The sequence below is a fragment of the Aquarana catesbeiana genome, linkage group LG02 (genome assembly GCF_042186555.1).
Source record: "Aquarana catesbeiana isolate 2022-GZ linkage group LG02, ASM4218655v1, whole genome shotgun sequence".
NCBI lineage: Eukaryota > Metazoa > Chordata > Amphibia > Anura > Ranidae > Aquarana > Aquarana catesbeiana.
The window spans coordinates 443636497-443662463 of record NC_133325.1 but is presented as its reverse complement, the minus strand read 5'-3'; the positions used below and the strand labels follow the sequence as shown (position 1 = coordinate 443662463).

The following is a 25967-nucleotide window of genomic DNA, read 5'->3' as shown; positions in this document are numbered from 1 at the left end:
CTCCACTCCGCTCCAGGCTTCTACATAAAAAAGTTATGTAGGGAGTTGAAGGGAGGGGCGAAGGAGCTGGGTCAGCACAGTCAGTAATTAGACACTCCCAGAAAAGGAGAGGCCTGTGATGTGCAAAGACTCAAGAGGCTGTGCTAGGGAACTGACTCTCCTAGAATTGTCAAACTTTGTTACAGGGGTATTCTGAAAAAACAAAAACTATTGTGATAATGCTAGTGACAGACTCGGCAGATATGCCAGTGTTGGTTTTGCCCATAGTTCCACTTTAGGATTGCTTCTCAAAGCTCATAGTGCTCTACATACCACTGATCCCTAGAGACACAATGCCTATAAAGCTTTATCAAGCTTTTCTGATCGTGAATCAAAGCTTGTGCCAGCCAAAAGAAAGGACGGGGAATATTAGAAGTAAGGCTTGTTTATACAAATGTTGATCTCTGAAGAGTTACCTGGGGTGGATCACTTTTCAGACGGTGTTTGACAGGTGATGAAGAGGCGATATGCTGATATGTAATATGACAAAGCAAACTTTTGTCATGCCTGTTTATCTTGTAACTATTATCATTCCCTTTAGACTCTTGAAGTCACCAGGGTATTTGTGATTCTATTATTATAAAGGTTAAAGATGTGCGTAAACACAACTACATGCACAAACCTCATTGGAACTACTATCACATCACTATTTGTGTTTTTTATTACATGCACAATGATTCAATTTGACATTTATCGAGCCTTATTTGACAGACTTCCTCTATTTTCCCTTTCTATGTTGAAACCCAGCACTCAATAGTGTTCTTGCCTGGGGATGCATTTTTTCCCCACCAATGTCTAAGCTTCTGCTTACCTATGTTTTGACTGATACCTCCACTTATCCATAGAGATGAATGGAGCTTGTCATCCATGCCGGAAACAAGTTACAATGAAAAGGGAGCTCAGAACAAAGACCCGTGTCTTCAAAATGCAACTCATTGCACGTCTAAACGAGCCCTTGTTCAGGGAGCGTCGTTTTTCGGTTAGCTCTTTCACTAAGCAGAGAAAACAGAAGTTCAAGGGCAATCTGAATTTTCCACCTTAGACCACAACTAAGCCTAAGCAACACTCTAAATTGATTTAAAATATTGGCTATGTTCAATGGACAGTGAAGGGTGTGGCAACAGTATAGAATGAAGAATTAAAGCAGTATTAAGACTTGGTTCACACCTATGCAGGTTTCAGTTTGTATATTCCAGGTGCATTTTGCTTTTTTCAATACACATTTTTGAGTCTATGGAACCAAAAACCAGAAAAAAGTCCCTGGCCCTTACCATAAAAAGCACAGATGTGAACGTGACTCATAGGAAACCATGTTAAATGGACTGTAGTGTGTTTCTGCAAAACTGAAAATGCTCTAAAAAAATGCATAGATATGAACCAGGTCTAAACCTAAAAGCAAACATGTATTCTATTGTTAGCTTACCAATTCTTAGATGTGATGGCTGTATTTATTTCCTTTTAAGGCTTTCTTTCTTCTATTGTCATCTGGTAATTCATCCAGTAAGTCTGTTGTTTTTCACAGCACAAACTCTCCAGCAAAATGTATCAGTTTACATGTATGGGACAAACCACTTAACACTGACAGAGGTGATTAAAATGATAAGTTTTTATTTATTCATGCAAAACCGTTATCCCAAAAGGACAATAAATTGTTTGCTGCAACTAATTATAAAGTGTGAGCTGGAGTTTGGCTTTAGTTTGTTAGTGTATCTAAATCTGCTAATACATTTAACACTACCATCCACCCAGACTGACAATGCTGCTGGCTGCTGTGCCTCCTGTTCTCATTCCACCAGAGTTGTGTCTCACTTAGGCTCGATTCACATCTATGCATGTTGCTTTTGAGCATTTCTGCAGTGCTTTTTGCGTCGCTTGCGGCGTTTTTCAACATGCGCTTTTGCTGCGTTTTGCTTTTTTTTTTTTTTTTTTTTTTACAGTTTTTTTTTATACTGTATACAGTGTAAAAAAAAAAAAGAAAGAAAAAAAAATGCAAAACGTGGCAAAAACGCGGTACTTGCGTTTTTGGATGCGGGTCCATTGAATTCTATTACATGCAAACCGCTGCATTTTGCATGAAAAAAGTCCCCGACCCTTTCCAAAAACGCAGAGGCACAAAAATGCATTGATGTGAACATGTTCCATAGGAACCCTTGTTAAAAAATTCCCATGCACTTCTGCAAAATGCAAAATGCATCAAAAACGCGCTAGTGTGAATGGAGCCTAATACAGGAGGTGTATTACTGGCCAGATCACCAGGGGAAAACAGAGGGAAAAAATGAAGAAATTAAAAACGATGTAGCCACAACGTCTAATGATCTGCAATATAATACATTTTTTTGTTTTGGGTTTTACCGCTTAAGGCTGGATTCACATCTATGCATGTTGCTTTTGAGTGTTTCTGCAGTGTTTTTTGCGGTGCTTGCCGCGTTTTTGAACAGCGTTTTTACAGTGTTTTGGGGGCTTTTTACATTTTGCGTTTTTTTTTTTTTTTTTTTTTTACAGTTTTTTTTTTATACTGTATACAGTGTAAAAAAAACCCGCCAAAAACGCAAAACGTGTCAAAAATGCCGCAAAAACGCTGTAAAAACGCTGTACTTTTTTTTTTTTTTACGTTTTTGATGCTGGTCCATTGAATTCTATTACATGCAAAACGCTGCATTTTGCATGAAAAAAGTCCCTGACCCTTTCCAAAAACGCAGGGGCACAAAAATGCATTGATGTGAACATGTTCCATAGGAACCCATGTTAAAAAATTCCCATGCATTTCTGCAAAATGCATCAAAAAACGCGTTAGTGTGAATGGAGCCTTAAGGTTGAGCATTCATCAGAATGATTGAGGCTTATGTATTCTCACACTGGCTGACTGTGGAGGTATAGTATATGCATTGCTTTAGCATCCCTGGTGTCAAACTAGCTTTGAAAGAATTATTTAAATTAAAGTGGTTCTGAAGGCTGAGGTTTTTTTTTTTTTACCTTCATGCATGAAGGTAAAAAACCTTCAGTATGCAGCTCCCACCGCAGCCCCCTCTAATACTTATGGCTTTTTATGAGGGCAGGAACACCAGCAGGGGACCAAAGAAGAGGAGGATCGGGCTGCTCTGTGCAAAACCATTACAGAGCAGGTAAGTATAACATGTTTGTTATTTAAAAAAAAAAAAACCTTTAAAATCACTTTAACCACTTGAGTCCCTGAGCCTTTTTCCTGCTCAATCCCTTTAAGTCACAAAGCACCATGTACCTTTTAGCAATGTTGTATTCACTTTTTTTTTTTTTTTTTTCAGGTCAGCTAGTGCTTTAATTTGGTAGCAGATTTGGATACAGTTTTTTTTAATCTACTAGGTTAATTTGAACGTAATTACGTAAATGTAATTTTTGCATCCTCAGATATTTACTTTAAACTATAAATGTAAAAAGCGTGATTTTCAAATAATCAAAGAAAAATGGTAAGGTTTGAAGTTAATATTTGTATTTTACTTTAGAGTGCCCAAGCCTCCATACTGACAGGATTGCAGAAACATTGTATTTGCAGTGATTTGCTTCAAGGAGTGCTGTGTAGCAGGATTGGAGGCCCAGGAGCTGATCGTTTCATCTCATGAGCTTAGTGATGGACTCCAGACATCTGACTGAGCACCAGCTGTTCTAGCACTAAAAGTCTTGGGATCCACCAGAGTCCTGATGATGTTTTTTTAACCACTTGACCTCCGGAAGTTCTACCCTGCTTAACGACCAAGCCATTTTTTGTGATACGGCACTGCGTTATTTTTAACTGACAATTGCACAGTCGTGCGACGCTGTACCCAAATAAAATGAATGTCCTTTTTTTCCACAAATAGAGCTGTCTTTTGGTGGTATTTGATAACATCAGCGTTTTTTATTTTTTGCGCTATAAACAAAAAAAGACCAACAATTTAGAAAAAAAAATGTTTTGACTTTCTGCTATAAAACATATCCAATAAAAATTTTTAAAAATCTAATTTCTTCATCAATTTGGATCAATCTGTATTTTGCTACATATTTTTGGTTAAAAAAATCCCAATAAGTGTAAATTGCATGGTTATAGCATATACAAACTATGAGATATATTTATGGAATTTTTATTTATTTATTTTTACTAGTAATGACAGCAAACAGCAACTTATAGTGCGACTGCGATATTGCGGCAGACAAATTGGACACGAACTGACACTTTTGACACTTTTTGGGGACCAGTGACACTAATACAGTGATCAGCGCTAAAAAATATACACTGTCACTGTACTAATGACACTGGCTGGGAAAGGGTTAACATCAGGGGCGATCAAAGGGTTAACTGTGTGCCTAGCCTGTTCTTACTCACTATGGTTGAGGTGCTTTGACTGGGGGAAGGCATTGATCCATGTTCTACAACAAGTGGAGAGGCGCCTCTGGGTGCAGTCGTTTTTATGAATAAAATTATTTTTAATAAAACGAAGGTAAACTCACATTTAAGTAGTTAAAAAAAGCATGATAGTATATGTCAAGGATGGCGCTTCCGGTCCTGTGCCTGTAGACAGTCTCTGCCGTGGTGGTGTAGACGCGTTGTCTGTTGAAAAAGGGGCACGGCTTGCTAACCATCCAAGTGCGCATGCCCAGGAAACGCGTCCACTGCTGATGACGTCATCCCCCTGCAGCCAGAGGTCTCGTGTGCTCCAAGCCTCGTTCTGAGGCCGCTCCTCTGTGTATGAAGCCGGCTTATTATACCCGGAAGAGCTGTCTACACCACCACGGCAGAGACTGTCTACAGGCACAGGACCGGAAGCGCCTTCCTTGACATATACTATCATGCTTGTTTTAACTACTTAAATGTGAGTTTACCTTTGTTTCATTAAAAGTAATTTTATTCATAAAAACGACTGCACCCAGAGGCGCCTCTCCACTTGTTGTCTTTCAGCCTCGAGAATATGGTTTCTTTCTCATCATGATGGCAGCCCTGCTTCCTCCTTCTGGACGTTTTTACCCTTCCACCCCATTTTTTAGTCATACATAGACCATTGGTCTGTGCTTGCCATATGGATTGTCATTTCTTTCTTTTTATTCATTGAATGACTTTTGATACATTATTTGTGTAGAACTGATCCCGTGGATTTTATTTTATTGCGCGTACACATGCTCTTTCATTGATCCATGTTCTTGCTTTGCAGGAACACAGGATCAATGCCTTCCCTACTGACGGAATGGTAATCTTCCTTGTTTACATAGGCAGATCGCCTTTCTGGCTCTCTGCCTAATGATCGGTGGGTGCCGCGGACATCGAGTTCATGGTACCCGCAGATCAGCTCCCACTGTGTATAATCACAGCGGCGCGCATGTGCGTCCCAAACCCGGAAGTGCAGGGTCACGTACTAGGTACGTGATTCTGCGCAGCAGAGCTCCCTTGCCACTGTATATTTAAGTTAAATGGTCAGTAAGCAGGTAAATAAAATAACACAGTCCTAGTGCAGTTTTAAAATGGCACCTAGGACTCAAGTGGTCAACCTGGAAACTCCAACCCATAAATAAAGAATTAAAAAGAAAACAAAACATAACAAAAGGTAGTTTCCATGACAGAGAAACAACAGTAATTGGTAGTGCACACACTGTTGTGCAAAATACAACCATTAGCCTAAGATGAGTAAAATTGTGATACAAGGAGGTAACAGCAGATTCATAGTTTGTGTAGGCTTAACAGGCTATCCATGGCTCCCTTTCCGTAGACCAAAGGGGTAAGGCCCTAGGCACCAGACAGTGTAGACTAGGTCACAGAAAAAATAATAATATATGAATAAGATATAGGAGGGGGCAAGAGGGGAGAGAAGTGAAGGAAAAGGAGGGAGGGGGTGGGAAAAAAAAATGGGATGTATTGGTATGTCCAAATGGGGAGCACCAGTAGGCGCTCTTCAATCAGCAGGATGTACATCAAAGAGGTCTTTCCCCTCTGCAGAGTAGACAAACATGTTCCACACATTTCAGGTTTTGAAATACCTCTTACAATTATGCTGTGCGGTAAGCACTAGATCCTCCGCCTGGTTTAGTTCTTCTACTCTGTGAAGCTAGAGGCCTATGGTCGGTGGCTGCAGACATTTCCAAGTAAGAGGAATGCATGATTTGGTGGATTATAGATCTCTTGTAAATTATAGCTGGAATATTTGAGACATGACAGAGAAAAAAGGCTGGGTCTTCTGGCACCGCATGGTCCGCAAATTCTTGGACAATCTGCCGAACCTCTTTCCAGTAATGGTCAAGCTTAAGGCAGGACCAGAAGACAACCCATGAACTTTATTCTTCCCTCATATTGGTCAGCCACGGTGGCTGCATGGGGTCATAGCCTATCCCAATTCAAGCATAATCAGTTGGAATGTGTGAGAATTGTCTACCTTTTAGATAAGTGTGCATTGTGCCACTAAAACAAAAAATGACCTATTTATTTTGTATTGATATTTTTGGATTTTTTCCAATTACATCCTGCCAGTTTGTGATTTGCAAGAAAAACTTCTCATGATAAAATCTGAAATCTGGTCAAACTGTGTATTTTGGTAATGTCTAGTCAAGATGAGTTAGTGTGATCTGTGTGCATGAATTTTATTGGAATAAAAAAAAAAAAAAAAAAAACAGAAACCATGTAGACAAGTTGATTTTTTTATTACTGAATCAGGCAGCAAATGACAAACAATTAGAATTCCCTAAGCATCGTTTCCAAAAATGGAGAGGACCAGCCCTTCTAGATTGCGAGGAGCATCATAGAAAAATCTTTAAATTATATTAAAGGATTTTATTCATCCCCTGCAAAAATAAAGTAATCTACAGTTTCTGCTCTCGATAGTAAGTTTAGTGCAAGAAGAAACAAAGCTTTAAACCACATTTGTAGCTTGATAAAAAATGAATGTCCCCATCGACCACTCACCTTTTTTAATTTCTAAGGGTGCCTTTGAAGTACAGTGACATTGCCTTAAATGTGATTACATCATCACACCAAATAAGTCTCTGATCTGCAAAATACACCTGTGACTACATGCAAATACAAATCCATAGCATACAATCATTATTTCCAAGTTTTACAATAGGACATATGTTATTCAGAAAAGGCCTGACACTAGCTGTATTCTTTTACTGTTCTGGGAATGTTTCCTGTGATAACTGGGACACTAATGTGTACAAGCACTCGCCCTTCTGAAACATTAACCAATGCTTGTTATCACCAAGTGCAGTGCAAATTCCCGCTGAAAGTAGTCAATATTGTCCCGTGGCGGTTAGTGAGCCCACTGTTTTGAGTCAGAACACAGATTATAATAGATTGTTTTTGTAATTCCAATACGACAAAACAGGACAGGGGAAGGGATCGAATCCAGATTTTATATAAGCCGTATGCAGTGCAAATAAATCTGAACTTTCTTCAAGAAGTGTCCCATCAGCATGTTACTGTGCTGACCTGCTGCTTGCCAACAAAGTCCAAAATAAAGTCCATCTCATTGTGTCCAAGGTAGAGCTCAGGCAGCTCTTCAATTCTGTCCAGACCCAATTCCAGAGCCAATGATGTCAATGTATCTTCATCAATGAGGTCTGCGTCTGTCACATTTAGGATGGGCATGTGCTGGTGGTGACTAGGTGCCATTCTGTAGGTGAGCTGACTTTGTAAAAGTCCAGGGTTGCCCATACTTGGATATCCCTGGTACGGATTGTTGAGTTTCTGAAGTTGCATAGTGGCCATAAGTTGCTGTGTTCCCATATAGGTCTGGGCTTGTCCAGGGTACATTGCTGCTGACGTATGCTGGTGCATATTCATTCTTGTCCTCAAATTTCCATCAGGATTGGTACCTCCATACTGCATCATTGGTGCTGCAATTGTGTTTCGTATTGCATGAGGAGGAACTGGAGTCTGCATACCGTTCATGTTCATCCTGTAGTTGGGATGTCCGTTGTGCATAGCGGCCATCATCATCGGGTCTGCCATCCCTATGAATCTGAGAAAATATGACAGTTGTTTAAATTGACAGTAATATATACTTTGACACAGTTAAAGCGAAACACAAAACATTTTATTTTGCATTTTGGTTTAAACCCCCCGCAGGTTTTTTTCCCTTTTCATATTTTAGTAGTGTGAGCATGATAGAAAGTAAAAGGACATTTCCAAAAAAAGTGGAGAAATTCCTCCCTAAGACCTAAGACACCCAAGTAGGTGTCTTAATTGGAAAACTTGTGTTCTAAAAAATAGTTTTGGGTTCAGATATATGGGGGGGAGAGATTCATTAGACCTGGAGCGTGCACAATCTGGTGCAGCTTTGCATGATAGGCAATCAGCTTCTGACTTCAGCTTGTTCAATTAAGCTTTGACAATAAAACCTGGAAGCTGATTGCTTTCTTTGCAGAGCTGCACTATATTTTGCACTCTACAGTTTTAGTAAAGCAGCCCCAGTTGATGTTGAAGCGTGACAGGTAAACTGTATAGTGTTGGTGGCGGGAGTTGTTAACAAGTGTTCCTTATAATAAATCAGCTTTCAGTAATTAATATTAATACTATAATCAAATACAAATAAACTTTTTGCAAGCCAGCTTGTGTTGTTTTTGGTATTATGAATGCAACGTTCAAAAATAATAAAGTGGCACATCACCATTAGGCCTAATGCACACAGGACTTTTTATTCCAACCCTGGATGCCTTTGCCCTAGGGTAAGAAAAGCAGCACAAAAAAATGCTTGTAAAGCCGCATTTTAGGTGTAACAAATGTTTGGGCATTCATTCATTCATTTGGCCAGAAAATGTATTTATTCTGACCATTAAAATGAATGCTCAGGTGCTGGAAGCTACTAGTGCTTAGACATATCTAGCATTTTTTCCACCAAAACGTTCCTCTCCTGAACATGCAAGTGATGTTTTTTCTTTCTGCCTCTGAACACCTGTAAACATACACTATATTACCAAAAGTATTGGGACACCTACCTTTACACGCACATAACCTTTAATGGCATCCCAGTTTTAGTCTGTAGGGTTCAATATTGAGTTGGCCTGCCCTTTGCAGCTAGAACAGCTTCAACTCTTCTGGGAAGGCTGTTCACAAGGTTTAGAAGTGTGTCTATGGGAATGTTTGACCATTCTTCCAGAAGCACATTTGTGAGGTCAGGCACTGATGTTGGATGAGAAGACCTGGCTCAAGTCTCCACTCTAATTCATCCCAAAGGTGTTCTATTGGGTTGAGGTCAGGACCTGATGATTTGGACCAGTGCACAAAGCAAGGTCCATAAAGGCACGAATGAGCGAGTATGGGGTGGAGGAACTTGACTGCCCTAACCTCAGCCCGATAGAACACCTTTGAGATCAATTAGAGTGGAGACTGCATGCCAGGCCTTCTCGTCCACATCAGTGCCTGATCTCACAAATGCACTTATGGAAGAATGTTGAAACATTCCCATAGACACACTCCTAAACCTTGTGGACAGCCTTGAAGCTGTTATAGCTGCAAAGGGTGGGCCAACTCAATATGGAACCCTACGGACTGTGTGTGTGTGTTTGTGTGTATATATATATATATATATATATATATATATATATATATATATATATATATATATATATATATATATATATAATGTGTGTGTCCACAATGTGATTAGTTAATGAACGTTATGGTCGTGTGTTTTAGATGCCATTATTGCAGTTAATGCCTAAACCAGGGGTAGGCAACCTTTTGAGCACAGTGTGCCGAAAAATGTTTTCAAAGAAATTGAGCGTGCCGATTTTATAACAAAAAAGTCAACTTCACACTCTCAATCATGAAAAGGTTTTTTTATAAAGTAAATGCTGTAAACTACTTTAGTAGTGAGAAATTAACAGCCTGCACTCTCACGCCTCAGATCAGCCCCCATTCCTGCAACTCCACACCTCAGATCACTGTCAAATCTGTTTCACCACTGTAACCTCCTACTTATCTGCCCCACCACTGCACTATCCTGCTCATCTGCCCCACCTCTGTATCCTCCTGCTCCTCTGGCCGCTGTAGCCCCCTTCTCATCTGTCCCACCAATGTACCCCCTTTCTCATCTGCCCCACCACTGTAACCCCCTGCAGATCTGCCCCACCACTGTACTCCCCCTGCTCATCTGTCCTACCACTGTACCACCCCGCTCTTCTGTCCCACCATTGTACCACCCTGCTCTTCTGTTCCACCACTGTAACCCCCTGCTCATCTGCCCCACAAATGTCCCCCTTTTCTCATCTGCCCCACCACTGTACCTCCCTGCATATCTGTTCCACCGCATACCCCCATGCTCTTCTGTCTCACCGCTGAACCACCTTCTCACCTGTCCTAACACTGAACTTATCTGCTCATCTGCCCCACCACTGTAACCCCCTTTTCATCTGCTCCACTACTATACCTCCTGCACATCTGTCCCACCACTGTACCCCCTGCTCTTCTGCCCCACCACTGTAACCCCTTGCTCATGTGTTCAACCAATGTATCTCCTTTCTCCCCTGCACCCCTCTGCACATCTGCCCCACCTCTGTACCCTCCTGCTCCTCTGCCCCACCGCTGTAACCCCCTGCTCATCTGTCTCACCAATGTACCTCCTTTCTCCTCTGCCCCAACACTGAACCCCCCCTGCTCATCTGTTCTACCACTGTAACCCCCTGCTCATCTGCCCCAATACTGTACCACCCTGCTTTTCTGTCCCACCACTGATACCACTGTATCTCCTGCACATCTGCCCCATTAATGTAACCCGCTGCTCATCTGTCCCACCAATACACCTCCTTTCACATCTGCCCCACTGCTCTACCCCCCTACTTTTCTGTCCCGCCACTGAACCCCCTTCTCATCTACCAAAACTGTTTTTATTATTACATTGGGTGTTGTGGATAATGGTTAGAGCCTTGGTTATAAGATCTTCTAAAAATTCTATCAATGTTTTGTGGCAACAGATTACTGGGAATGTCATTTATCCAGTTCGTACAAATATGTGTTTTTCCCAGAAGAGCTATTACAATACTGAGACCGATCAAGTGACTATAATAGGCAGAAACTTAGACCACGGCAAAAGGGTTAAACATATGTAATATGCTTTTTTTTTTGCCTTTCAACAAAAAGTGGCTTTTCACTTTAAGGCAAAGTACAAACAAGCACAAAAAGAGATTGCATTCCTGGCTCACTCTAATGAAAATCCCTGGGTGCACAATACAAAAGATTTGTATTGAGGTGGATGTAATACGCACAAGTATTTTGGCCTCTTGCATTCCAGGCGTTTGGCGTTTTAAATTTTTCATTCAGTCTGTAGAAGCAACTCTTGGATAGCCTATGTGTCTGTGCACATTTGGGCATTTACACACATTTTTGAAGAGGAGAGTTTACAGACTGAAACAAAAACGATCATATGCACATTTTGGAGAGCAGCTTTTGGGCAGGAAAAATGCTGGATGCGTGTTTGGCGTTTTTGGTTATAATGAAAAAGGACCCGAGGTAAATGTTTTGGGGAAAAAACACTTATAAACCCAAACACACATACACGTGCATAAATGCATGTGCAATATGAGCCATTATGAGTTTTTTTAAATGCCTGAAGTTCTGGCATTTTTTTCAGGCACCTAGTGCTCACAAACCCTTAGAAAAAAGTTTTGCTGCATTGTTTTACAGAACGCAACTTTTTCAATGAGTAGCAGCAATACATCCAAATCTAGTGCTCATGTATATATAACCAATATTTACAGAATCTTGCTAGTAATACATCCCGCACCTATATAACCATAGCACTTTCCTATGTGCTTTTACTTCCTGCCCAGTGATCCTATTGACTCTGCCGGCAACCTCATAAATGGATAGTAACATGGAAGCAATGTCGGGACAAGGCCATCCAAAGCCCAGGGCAAAGATGCCAAACTGCAGCACCCCCCTTCACTTAGGGTCAGGGTGCCCACATCCCTGTGATAAACCTTTACGCCCAGGGCAGCCGCCCCTCCTGCCCACTCCTTGTCCCGGCCCTGCAGGTTCAGCCACAGAAGCCTTTATAAATAACCTCTAATGTGTCAGTTCTGTGAAATTCTTTTATATTTATGTACCTTAAAGGAGCTAACATTACTACTTCATGGGTGGGATCCAATTATGACCAGGGTGCTATTTACATATTTATATAGAAATTACAAACTATTTAGTACTGTACAAAGTAAGTTACACCAACAAAAATCAGCATCTGGTCAAAAGGAGCTTACAGGCCTTTAAGGTCCCTGACAAAGTTATACAAACACAATCAAATTCCTTGGCTAGTTTGTATAGAAGCTCATTAGTGTACAATCAGAAGTTGGGACACCTGAGCAACCTTCAAAGATGTAGGATGAGCATACAAACTCCATGCAGCTGTTGTACTTTGTAGGATTTGTGCTGAGGACATAGTGCTGAAAGACAAGACTCGAAACACGTAGCTATCATGTTGCTCTCTACGTTCCTCCCAGCACTCAAGGGTGTTTTCCCAGCACTCCTTTTTTCAAGATCATCTTTAGTTTTCATTTACCCTTGTGAAATATAGACGGCAACATGCAAATATAAACCTTAAAAGAAAGCTGCAGTGAATAAATATGAAAGCTGCCATTGTGAACCTATCTTTTTAGAAAAGATTGGCTGCCTGACTGTCATGCTGATCCAAAGGCTTCACTGCTTTCAGGAGTATTAAACAAGTATGCACATTTTTAAACTGAAGTTTTTGCATAGTTATTTTCGATCAATGTAAGCATGAATATCTCATATCTGACTGATCCCTGTATAAACCGCAAATCACTGTAGTAGTCGCCACTACTACAGTGATAGCAATAGTCTTCTCTTCCGTGTCCAGCACTGAGCTACTGCAATTCTGAATAGTAACCACAGGGGGTTGCTTGCTCGTCACTTGTGTGTGTGTGTGTGTATATATATATATATATATATATATATATATATATATATATATATATATATATATATATAGCATTCTCTGATTGGATGAGATGGAGAGGCAGGGCAGTGAAGTCACAATCCCCATGTCCAATCAAGAAGCTAGTGAATTAACATGGCACTTAAAGTGGTTGTAAACCCATTACAACCACTTTAACCTACAGGTAAGCCTAGATTAAGGCTTACTTGTAGGTGCAAGAAATATCTCCCAAACCTAAAAGGTTTAGGAGATATTTGCAGGAATAGTGGCACTGGCACCGATGTCTACGGTGCATGCACCGTAGAAATTGGGCACAGGCGCACTGAGCGTGCCGTTTCTAACGGCGATCATGCGCGCATGCACGGGAGTGGCGTCATCGCGGCTCCAGCCAGTCACAGCGCCAGAGCTGCGATAACCGGAAGTCACTCGGGATTGACAGCGGCGTCGGAGGAGGCAAACGAGGGTCGATGCCGGGGCTTTGATCTCAGGTAAGTCATTCATAATGAGGTAGTATGCTATGCATACTAGCTTATTATGCCTTTGCCTTGCAGGGTGTATTTTTTTTTTTTTTTTAAGAGCCTTTCTTCCTCTTTAAGCTGGCCACACTCTAGGAGGTTTTGGTATCAACTTATCATATGAAAATTCCCATCAGTGTATTCTATGAATGGATGAATGTAATTCCAAAGTACCTACTTTTTAACAATTGATTTTAATGTGAATGGAATTTCCCAAGCGAAAACCACATTCACTGTTGAAAAAAAAAAATGTTAATTTGAGGAAAATTTGCTATCCTGCTCCTTTCTGTGACTGCAGTCGAAAACAATGTCGATTTGACTACACTAACATTTAGGAAGCTGAACAAAGATTCCTAAAACAGTTTTTTTTAAATGAAATTCTACTAGTATAGCTCAAGCTTTAAGAAACTAGTATTTTCAGAAAGGGTGGTCAGCACGGGAGCTTTTGCAAAGGTTTGTATTAAAGAAGATGTTGCTTTAAAAAAAAATATTTCTTGTCATTTAGATGCAAATTTGTTAACATACTTTATTTGCCAAAAGATATACTTTTTAGAGACACCTTTTTCAAAAGGAACATGTCTATTTTAGAACATTCCTCCTACATACCACTGTTTATATCTGCCTTTGTTCTCACCTCCCACATTCCCCCTAGAATAGCTATCTGGTTGACATAAAAATCTCTACAGCCTCAGAGATTAACAACAATATCCTGGATCAGTTAACTTGATCCAACTATAAAATTCTGATTATGGAGCAATACATGTTACTAAGAAAGTAAGGATTACAGTATATCTAAAGCCAACCTTTTTTTTTGTTTTGTTTTTAAATAGAGTAAGATATATTTAAACCAGCTTTCATGTTTTTTTATTTCTCTTCTTGCTGTCTGGGTACAACATTTTCATTACCTCCTGTCCTGAGACGCAAGAGGAAATTCAATGTATTTATTTATTTATTTCAGGTACTTATATAGCGCCGTCAATTTACGCAGCGCTTTACATATACATTGTACATTAGTCCCTACCCTCAAGGGGCTTACACTCTAAGGTCCCTAACACACATTCATACATACTAGTGACATTTTTAGACAGGATCCAATTAACCTACCAGCATGTCCTTGGAGTGTAGGAGGAAACCGGAGTACCCGGAGGAAACCCACGCAGGCACAGAGAGAACATGCAAACTCCAGGCAGGTAGTGTCATGGTTGGGATTCGAACCAGCGACCCTTACTGCTAGGCGAAAGTGTTATCCACTACACCACTGTGCCGCCCCAATGTAGGGTGAATTCCTTTTTTGTCTTGTTGTCACTGGAGCAAGTGTACCGATTTGAAGATTTCCCCCTATTTCTTTTTACAGTGACTACTCAAGATTTTGATTTTCCATCACTTTCAGCCCCAGTCACAATGTTCACCAGGAAAAACATAGAGGTTGAATTTCTCCAGCAGTCACACATACAGTAATAAAAACCTGTAATACAGAAAACCACACAGCCAAACCTCATGTAGACCCATCTATAGTGGAGAGTGGACAGCGAAAAACGGAGTCACCATAAAATTCTAAAATCAGAAAAAAAGCCAGCTTGATATCTAGAGTAACCATTTACTGAAAGCCATCTTGCCAACTTGACATCTGCAGTAACCGTTTACGGAAGGCCATCATGCTAACTCGACATCCAGAGTAACCATCTACTGAACGCCATTATACCAACTTAATATCCAGAGTAACTGTCTACTGAACGGCATCATGCCAACATGACATCCAGAATACCCATTTACGGAAAGCCATCATGCCAATCTGACATCCAGAGTAACCATTTACTGAACACCATTATACCAACTTGACATCCAGAGTCGATGTTTACTGAAGGGCATGAAAGTCAACAGTCCAACTTGACATCTACATTAACCAAGCAATCATGCCAGCTTGACATATAAAGTAACTATTAATTGAAAGCAATCAAGCCAACTTGACATCAACAGTAACTGTTTACTGAATGCCATTATACCAACTTGACATCCAGAGTCATTGTTTACTGAAGGGCATGAAGGCCAACATGCCAACTTGACATCTAGAGTAACCATTTACTAAAAGTTATCAGGCCAACTTGACATCCAGAGTAACTGTTTACTGAAAGCCAACATGCCAACTTGACATCTAGAGTAACCATTTACTGAAAGCCATCATATGAACTTGACATCTAGAGTAACCATTTAGTGAAAACAATCATTTCAACGTGACATCCAGAATAACCATTTACAGAAAGCCATCGTGCCAACTTGACATTCAGAGTAACCTTTTAATGAAAGGCATCACGTCGACTTGACGTCTCGAGTAACCATTTACTGAAAGCCATCATGCCGATGTGAAATCCAGAATAACCATTTAAGGAAAGCCATCATGCCAACGTGACATCCAGAGTAACCGTTTACTGAACCCCATTAAACCAACTTGACATTGGGTGTCACCGTTTACTGAAAGGCATCATACCAACTTGACGTCTAGCGTAACCATTTAGTGAAAGCCATCATGCCAACTTGACATCCAGAGTAACCATTTACTGAAAGCTAGCATGCCAACTTGACATATAGAGTAACTATTAATTGAAAGAAATCAAGCCAACCTGACACGCAAGCCCCATATTAATATAAAACACCAACCCTTTAAGGGAATGTGGATCTTCTTTAACAAGGTGACAAGCAGAGACATCTTGTCCTGATATGGGACCTAAGTAAACAGTTACTCAGGACATCAAGTTGGCCTGCTGGCTGGATAATTTTTATGGTTTGGTAATAAAAGTCTGACAGGGGTTCTAGACCCCTTGTACTCTAAAATATATAAAAAAGGGCTTTAGATACTTTCCATTGAACTGAACTCATGTCTGAACTGTAATCTGTGTACTGACTGGAAAGAAATAGTGGTTAATGTATCTAAATATAATTACTGTATGTAGCAGGATGATTTTTCAGCTTCCTGTCCCTGGGAGAACTAGCAAATTAGTAACTGTGACTTCCAACCCCACTACAATTCTTAACTGCCACCCTATCCACATGTCAGGATTATTGACTGATAGCAGTTTATTGAAGCATAACAGATCCAGGGAAGCCAGGTTTTCTGAAACATGACGTTATAATTATCTCTGTTATACATAACATAACTTCCAATTTTTGATGGTGTTTGAGATACCAGGGCTATTAAACAGGCTGCTATTTCAAATGTTAATGAGTTAACTTAAACAGGCTTATGTTACCCCAAAAATGAACAGCATACTTGGTTGATTCAATGTAAGTGTTCGATATTCTTAATACAAAGCAGAAATGACCACACGTTAACGCACTGTACAATGCAAATTTGTAATGCAATGTATAGGTCTGAAGGGGGCCCCAGATCGTAAAAAAAAGATTGATTGAATTAACATATATGGAAGTGCCACAAAGTCTCAATTCATTAAAAATATGTATATAGCATGTGTATGACATCAAAAGAAAATGCCCCAAAATTACCATGAAAAAAACTTTGCAATGTTTGTGTCCAATCAATACACAGGTGCTGGGGGAATCAGGTTATTTGGAAAACATCAAAGATGATAGAGTGCTTAGCTTTAGCAATGCATTTAATGCAGAGCAGTAGTAGACATGCGGAGGAGGAGGGGAGTATAGTTATAGATATCCCATGTTGTAAAGTGCTGCGCAAACTGTTGGCGTTATATAAATCCTGTATAATAATAATAATAATAATAATAATATAGATAGAATAGATGAGCTTGTTGACATTAGTTCCGTTGAGCTGTGTTGACTTGTACAGGCCTCAACATGATAACAAAAAAACATTTGTTTCTATATGTCCTGTTCATACCGCAAAATTGCGTTGAGGTGGGTTGCGGTGCATTGTGTAAAGATAAAAACAAAAAAGCTTTATTTTTACATGCAACTCGCTGCACCACACGTCACTGCACTGCGGCGCAACATGCTGCAGTGTTAAGATGTGAATAAAGTGTCATCTTATGACACTTCAATAAAAGTTAAAAAATGTTTAGATTGTAAGCTCTTATGAGCAGGGCTCTCTTAACCCTCTTGTATTTTATTGTATCGTAACTGTAGTGTCTCCCTGTATATTATAAAGCGTTGATGCTACATAAATCCTGTATAATATTAATAATAATAAAAGGAGAAAAAAGTAAACAGTTTGATGCATTGTAACAATGTATCACACCACCCCTCACTGCTTCTACACATCACACACCAGCATGCAGAAGTTTTAGTAAGAGCACTTTCACACTGATTCGCTTCAAAACTGCCAGTAAAATGCCTGTGTGTTAATGGAGCGTTTTTGGTGTGCATTTGCAGTGCGGTTTGTGAACATGTGACTCAATAACTGCACCAAAAACATTTAGTGGGGGTGTTTTTAAAGCGTTTTTCATTGGGGAAGAGCGTTTTTGGGGCGTTTTTTATTTAACTCCCCAAACATGCTCCAGAATAGATTTTTTTTTTCCACCACAATGGGAGCACACTGCCCCAGTGTGAAGTTTAAAGGGAAGCAATTTTTCTTGAGCTTTTCAGGGGCTTTTTTTTAATGCAAAACTCCTCAGTGTGAAAGCGGACTAAGTTCAAGCTTTTTCTGGGCAAAAAGTTTCATTATAGAAAGGATTGTACATTTTTTTTTTAATGTTACTATTTATGGTATATTTAGTTCTTAGAGGAGTCTGTCCTTACTTAAAGTAACACTATACTCTGGTTTAAAAGAAACAAATGTATCCAAGTAAAAAAAAAGTCTATAGCTCTCAGCCTCCTCCAAATCCCTTTGTTTTGCTTCTGTGATCTGACTTCCTGTTAGAGGGTGGCTACGCTCGTTCTCCATAGTCCCCCTGTATGCAGGAACGTAACTGCCATCTCGTGCTTGCTTCGGAACTATTCTTATTATACAGGATTTATATAGCGCCAATAGCTTACGCATCGCTTTACAACTTGAGGGTAGACAGTACAAATACAATACACTTTAATACAGCAGGAATCAGAGGGCCCTGCTCCTTAGAGCTTACAATCTATATGAACTATTATTCTTATACAGGATTTATACAACGCCAATAGCTTATGCATCGCTTTACAACTTAAGGGCAGACAGTACAAATACAATACATTTTAATAAAGTAGGAATCTTCGAGCTTACAATCTATATGAACTATTATTATACAGGATTTATAAAGCGCCAACAGTTTGCGCAGAGCTTTACAACATTACTTTGGGATTTGTAGTGCGCATAGAGCAGTGTTCATGAACTAATGTGCACTGCTTGTTCTAAACAAATGAAAGTGGGGGGGGGGAGATTTCAGAATTCACAGTGAAGGTTACAAGGATGCAGAAAAACACAGTAAGAAATTAATTCATTAAAAACAGATTATGGGGCCATTAAGTAGTGGAAACGCATAGAATATGTTTTGGAGAATAAGGGTTTTATTTTGCGTCACTTTAAAGGGTTTATATACTTGTGATAAAAAAATAAAAATAAACATATTGCAATATTTTCTCCATCAGATCATCCCCCACAGTTATTAATCTTTTGTACCACTTGACCCTCCCTCCTAGATTGTAAGCTCTAATGAGCAGGACCCTCTGATTCCTCTTGTATTGAAACTGTACTGTCTGCCCTCATGTTGTAAAGCGCTGCACAAACTGTTGGCACTACATAAATCCTGTATAATAATAATAATAATAAAAGAAATCACTTTTGATTAATGAAATCTGGATTTGGAAAGGTTTACTATAATAATAGGAGAAGAAAAAAATAAAACTAAAGCGCTCAATCGGAAGCCTTCAGAGCCTTTCTTACACCGGTGTGACTTTACTAAAATGCATTCTGATTGGTCACCAATTGATTACTGCACTTTGCGCTGATCATGGAAAAAGCCCGTGGCCCTTTTTCTAGCCAAACCCACGGGTTCATTAGCTTGTGTGCGCCGGCTGTGACATCTGGCTTTGAAGGAGTTAATGACATACTTACTGATCCTGTGTTGTGACACAGCTTTCGCCCTACATAATAAAGGGATTTGCTGCTCAGGGTTAAACAAAGCTGCACTTCCCAGCTTACTGCTGAGACTGGAACAATTAACTGCCTATAGGCTCGATTTACAAAAGCTCAAACACCAAGATAAGGATCCTTAGATTTTTGAAAAAAAAATTTAAATGACAGTTGTATTTATATAAAAAACTGCTGAGTCCAATGAGATTTGAAAATGACAGTCACATGGCTAGAAAAATAAAGATGGTTATCATTGTGTAAAGCTTTGTGTAGCGAGCCTTATGGGAGATCTACACCATACATGCACAGAAAAGATTGTAAGCTCTTTGAGGGCAGGGACTGATGTGAATGAACAATATATATGTAAAGCACTGCATAAATTGACGGCGCTATAGAAGTACCTGAAATAAATAAATAAAAAATAAATAAGATCTGGGACTGTATATAAAAAACAAAAAAAAACAAATATCCATTGGTCAGGCTCCACAAAGCTTTGTGGATCAGCATGCATTTGGAATGTGTGCGCATTTCACACCTTACTGAGCTGCAATAATGGTTCACATGGGATTTAAATGAAAACAAAGACGTTAAACAGAAGTTTAACCCCTTACATGGCTGACCAACGCCAAATCTAAACCGATCGATCGCACAGACGCTACTCATGCTTATAGTAAACTCTAGTGCTGCATAATAAAACAGAATAATATTTATAGCTTTTATTGTTATAGCTCAGTCATTCATTTATAGTATATAAATTAAAAAAAAAAAACAACAACAACATATACCCAAAAACAACACACACACACACACCAATACTCACCAGAAATTGGCTCAGTCGGTTTGTCTTGTGTCTGGACTGTCAAGGCATACAGCAAAGCATCCAGAAATTCAGAAAACAATCCACCCTAGTCCTTACAACAGCTAGTGTGCTGAATAGGAATCTATAGAAAGAGAATGTAGGGAGGCGGTGGCTTCCTAGTCCCTCCCGTCACTCCTAATTGGTTGGCATGAAGCCACACAGATGTCCCTAAACGTGTGTATAGATGTGATCAACTGCTGCTTTTCAAAGGGTTGCAACTCTGACACATAGGGCTCAATTTACTAAGCGATAACAATTGTTATTTTCCGAAAACAGACGTTGTTTTCAGCGACCTGAGCTAAAAGAGACGGTCACGTGGCTAAAAATAACAATTCTTATTTAAAGTTTTTTTTTTAATTGTTGAGAGACTTGAACCTTATGTAACGTATTCAAAGATTAATGAGATATATTTTTTCAGTGGAGGAATTGTAAGTAATATTTAACCACGTCCTTTTACCTGGGCAATTAAAGTGGTATTAAACGCCACTAAAGGTTTTTTTTTTTAATGTGCCCCTGGGAGGTTTATGCCATAATGTGCTAGTATGCACAGCTTATCAGTACTTTATGATAGACTTACCAATAAAGTCTCTTCTGTCTTAAAGAACCCCTTGTGAGAGGTTTTTTTTTTTTTTTTTTAATAGTTAAATACTTCTTTAAAGGGGTTGTAAAGGCAGAAAGTTTTTCATCTTAATGCATTCTAAAAACCTTCTGTGTGCAGCAGCCCCCCTAATACTTACCTGAGCCTCCTCTCTATCCAGCGATGTCCACGATTGCCTCAGCCATACAGGACTCGCTCTCCTGATTGGCTAAGACATAGCAGTGGCTTCATTGGTTCCCACTGCTGTCAATCAAACTCAGTTAGCCAATCAGAAGAGAGTGGGGGCGGGGACGAAACAGCAGCTCTGTGTCTGAATGGATACACGAAGCTGCAGCTCGGCTCGGGTGCCCCCGTAGCAATCTGCTTGCTGTGGGGGCACTCAGCAGGATGGAGGGGCAAGGAGCACCAGCTGGGGAACCCAAGAAGAGGAGGATCTGGGCTGCCCTGTGCAAAACCACTGCACAGAGGAGGTAAGTATAATATGTTTGTTATTTTAATAGAAAAACAAAACTGAGACTTTACAATCACTTTAAGCCAGGGGGGCAGGAAGGTCTGCCTGATCACGTGACCACTGTGATTGGCTGTCACAAAGACAGGAAGCTGTCTGCAGGGAGCACATTCTCAGCACAGCAACCTCTGCTGCCCATAAACGCATATGTGAAAAGGGAACCTTTCTCCCCTCTGTTCCTCTGTATTTTTAATAACTTCCTAAAGTGAAACTATAGGTAAAACTTTTTTTTTCATTTTAGATATAGTAAGGGTGGGTTATAGCCCCTGTCACTTTTTTTTGCCATCTGTGTCCAATGGGGGAGATTTCCCTTCACTTCCGGTCCCAAGAAGTGACAGGAAATTTCTACAAAGTGGGGTAACAGAACAACCTGTATAAATACATAAGTAGTCCATATAGCGAACTTCGTGTATAGTTATTCACTTTCATGTCATTCAGAGGACAAGGGGGCACTCTTTACATTTACAGAGATTTAACCTTCACATTCAGAAAAGGTTCTTCACAGTAAGAGCTGTGACACTTTGAAATAGACTCCTTAAAGGAGAAGTACTGAATTTTGTATTTATTTTTTTTCGCCCAGACATACACTTTAAGTGAAACACTCTTAGGTATTTATTACCTCTCAAAGCTATATTTAGGTTCATGGCGCACATGCACTTGTTAACTTCAAGGTATAGCATTGGTTTCTAGGGAAAAAATGAATTTCAGTCTGTATCACAGCGATTCTAGTGATTCATTGATTAAGTGATGGGCTTTTTGCAGTGTTTAGAGCTAGCTACTCAATCACCTGCTTTAATAGCTGCTTGTGTAACCCAATGAACCTGCTGATGACCATAGTAAACCAGCAATTTACAGATATATGAACGAGGATTGTAGCCTGTTAGGGCAACCCCTCTGCAGTCATCTACCAGTGACCAGAGAAAATAGGCAGAGACTTGTAGCTACTACAACATTGCTGGTGTCACATGGCCCCAATGGTATTTTTATTGAGCTTTTCTGTAGGACTGAATGTACTTTACAAATCGTAAAAAAAACAGCATTGTTTGCTTAGTCAGGAATGACAGCAGTAATATTATTCTCATGTCAGGTTCCCTTTAAGCGACGGCTCATGTCTGAAGGTCATTGTTAGCCAACAAATCTTCAACACATTTATGCAGTCTTTTGCTTGATAAATGTTCCCTTTTTTAAAATCCTAACCAGCCTTGTTCTAACGTTGTTTAGTGAACTGTCTGGTTAAATTCTTTCTCAGTTCTAATAACAGATGTAACACCCTGATAGCTGTTAGGAAAATCTAGTATTGGCTTCTGCTGCAGTTACTGAAACAGTAATTGTTTAGTACAGTCTGTTTGCGGTTTCACAGGCTGGGAGTTTGATTACCTCCCCCTGCCTCTAGAAGAGCAAGGGGCAGGAGGATTCAGATTCCTGGCCTAAATATTTTGTAGGGCCTAACCAATCCCTGGGGAGGTGTGATTTTAGCCAGAGCCAGTATCGGGACGAGGTCATCTAGAGCCCAGGGCAAACATGTCAAACTGTGCCCCCCCCAAGATGTATGAGCATTATATATCAGCAAAAATTACCCCCCCCCCAAAAAAATTGGGGACCTGCATGCTTACTCCCTAAACATAAATTCCCTCTCCTCCTAGGACAAATACACCCTCTGCTGATATCCACTCTCCCAGCGCAAATCTTTGGCCTCCTCATTCTCCCCTCCCAGCTCAAATCCTCTATCTCAGCCAACCCCCCCACCGCACAAATCAACCCACCAATAAAATCACTCCTCTACCCCTAAAATTTTCCCTCCCAGTACACATCCTTTCCCCCCACTGCAAATCCCCCCTCCCAGCATAAATTCTCCACCCTCCTAGCATAAATCCCCCCTCCAAAAAAAAAGTTCACTTACAGCAGCTGTTTTTGGCTGTAGACGGTTTTTTCTACAGTCATTAAACTCTCCATGTTATCCTATGTGTCTATGCACACATAGGCTGTTATCAGCCGTTTTGGGCAGTGGCGTTTTTTAGCAGTAAAAAAAACCCCTAAAACTAGTGGGTTCGGAGAGACGTTTTTCAGTTGTAAAAACGCTCTAATGCTGATAAACGCTGATAAACGCTCAAAAACGACGCTCATCAGCGTTTAACGTTTTTGATCCATTAAAAAAAAAAAACCGCTAAAAAACGCTATTGCAAAAACGTTGAAAAAAAGTTGAAAATCTCACTGCAAAGCTACTGACGTTTTTATAATGTTATTTTAACGTCCAGTGTGCATGAGGCCTAAGGCTCAATTCACAAAGCTTTAAGGGTCCTTTCACACTGGGGGGGTTTGCAGGCGCTATTGCGCTAATAATAGCGCCTGCAAACCGACCCGAAAGTGCTGCTGCTTTAATTCCAGTGTGAAAGCCCCGAGGGCTTTCACACTGGAGCGGTGCGCTAGCAGGACGGGAAAAAAAGTCCTGCTAGCAGCATCTTCGGAGCAGTGAAGGAGCGGAGTGTATTCCGCTCCTTCACCGCTCCTGCCCATTGAAATCAATGGGACGGCGCGGCTATACTGCCGGCAAAGCGCCTCTATGGAGGCGCTTTGCGTTGGTTTTAACCCTTTCTTGGCCGCTAGCAGGGGGGAAAAACGGCTCCGCTAGCGGCCGAATACCGACGGTAAAGCGCCTCTTACAGCGCTTTACCACCGACAACGCCGCCGCCCCAGTATGAAAGGGCCCTAACACAAGGATTAGTATCCTCATTTTTTATTTATGTGACTGTCATTTTCAACTTTTATTGGACCAATCTTAAAAATAACTTTTTGAAAATAGGAATTCTTTTTCTGGTGGGTAAACTTTGTGAATTGGGGCTATAAAATGCAACTCTTCTTCCTATATTTGTGTACATGTACAGCATATGTCATTGTGCACGAGTTTATAATGGGAAAAGGATTATAATGAATAAGTTGCAAACTGCCCCTTTACCCATTTTGACAAAAATATTGGATTTGGGAGCCTGCTGTGACTTCCTGATGACTTGTAACCAGCTCCCTACTGCACATGCATGGCGAAGGGAAAGCACTCCTGCAGCCTTCTGGGACATGTGACACAAAATCTGTTGCCGTCCAGGAGCTGTGGGCAGCTGTCTGGGGGCAGGACGATGATGTCAGCAAGAGCAATTTAGCAATACCCACTGTTTGCTGTGGCACGCTATGCCCACTGCATTTCTACTCTCCTTGGGGCACCCAAAGGTGTCCTCCCAGACCGCTAAAGTGTTCGGGTTTGGCTTGAAGAAAAGGTGGCAACCCTAGTGGGAGCACAGGAGTTTGAAAGCTACCCAAAGGAAAAAAAAAAAATTGACAAATGTGCAAAAAGGGGGGGGGGGGGGGGGGGGGGGTGACCTGACTTTTTTTTTATGTGAACTTACCTTTTAATGGCAAAACGTGACTGAAGGTCTGCTTTAGGTATACATTTAGAGCTATGACACCATTGTCTACCCTCACTAAGCCAAGAACTATTTGTAATGAGTACATTTAGCGTTTAAATGCTTGATTCCAAAAACTCCTTTACGTTCAGTGCCATGTTTACGAATCATAAGTCCTTTACATTCCAAAACAGGAATGTACTGTATGTTCTGATCCCTAATTACAGCTCTTATCTGATTCATCTGCACTCGTATGTTTATACGGGTTTATTTTTGGCGCTAGGGATTGTAGACTGCATGGTGAAGACAAAGCAATCGTTTTCATAGCTACAGAAAGCAAACAGCAAAGCTAGGACAACTGGTAGAAATACAGCATGCTGTTTAATTGTTATTTTATTTATAAAGCAGCCCTTCCCCATTACTTTGCTCTCATGAATAGAGAGCATTGTTGGTCTTATAAATAAGGCAACACAAAGGGCCACAATGATTTGTAAAGTGCTGTAACCCTTAGCAATGGATCAGGTTTCAATGTATTCAATGTTCAATTCAATGTATCCAGATCCAGTAAAATGCCAATTTTGTTTAGATATACAGCTGAGAAATGACCTTTTGTACATGAATAATTTAGCCCTTGCATGTGTCCACAGCCATGTCTGAGCTAGAAAATCTTTTTGACCGCAGCTCATGACCAACAAAACTGCACATAGAAAACAACGCTATGTCTTTGGCTCTTATACATGATTTAGATATCTGATAAGGTAATACAGAAGGCTTCCAAATTCTTCACTTGTTTGCTAAAGCATCAAGATATAAAATCTAAGATCTGAACAGCAGTAGAGAGTATATGAAAATTGGTACCACTGGAATTCTCCGTGCATAGGCCCCTTTCAGGCGAGTGAGATCCGGCAGTGTATCCACCTACTCACCAGGGAATCTGTCCGCTGATCCCCGCAGAGCAGGCGGATGACAGGTCCGTGTCAAGCAGAGCGGACATAGCAGCTTTCCTCTATGGGGCGGTTGGATGAAAATGGCCGCCTGTCCATTTCCATCCGATTCAATCCACCAGAGGGATGGGGAACGGATCCCCATCTGTCTGTTTTTAGGACGGGATCAGATTAGATGTCGGCGGGTGTCAACAGGTACATGTCCATTGACATCCACC

The 25967-nt window shown here is 40.5% G+C and overlaps 1 protein-coding gene across 1 annotated transcript; it reads right to left on the bottom strand.

The window, feature by feature from the left end:
* Positions 1-6659: 6659 nt before the first annotated feature.
* Positions 6660-20423, bottom strand: LOC141128321 (cbp/p300-interacting transactivator 3-like). Its single transcript, XM_073615538.1, has 2 exons — positions 20269-20423; positions 6660-7994 (listed from the first exon to the last, which is right to left on the bottom strand). The coding sequence occupies exon 2, from the start codon at positions 7982-7984 to the stop codon at positions 7442-7444; it is 543 nt and encodes a 180-aa protein (XP_073471639.1). The 5' UTR covers positions 7985-7994; positions 20269-20423; the 3' UTR covers positions 6660-7441.
* Positions 20424-25967: the final 5544 nt, after the last annotated feature.

What these genes read in the sequence shown, in the direction of transcription:
- LOC141128321 (XM_073615538.1), bottom strand. Translation starts at nt 7,984, where the DNA reads ATGGCAGACCCGATGATGATGGCCGCTATGCACAACGGACATCCCAAC.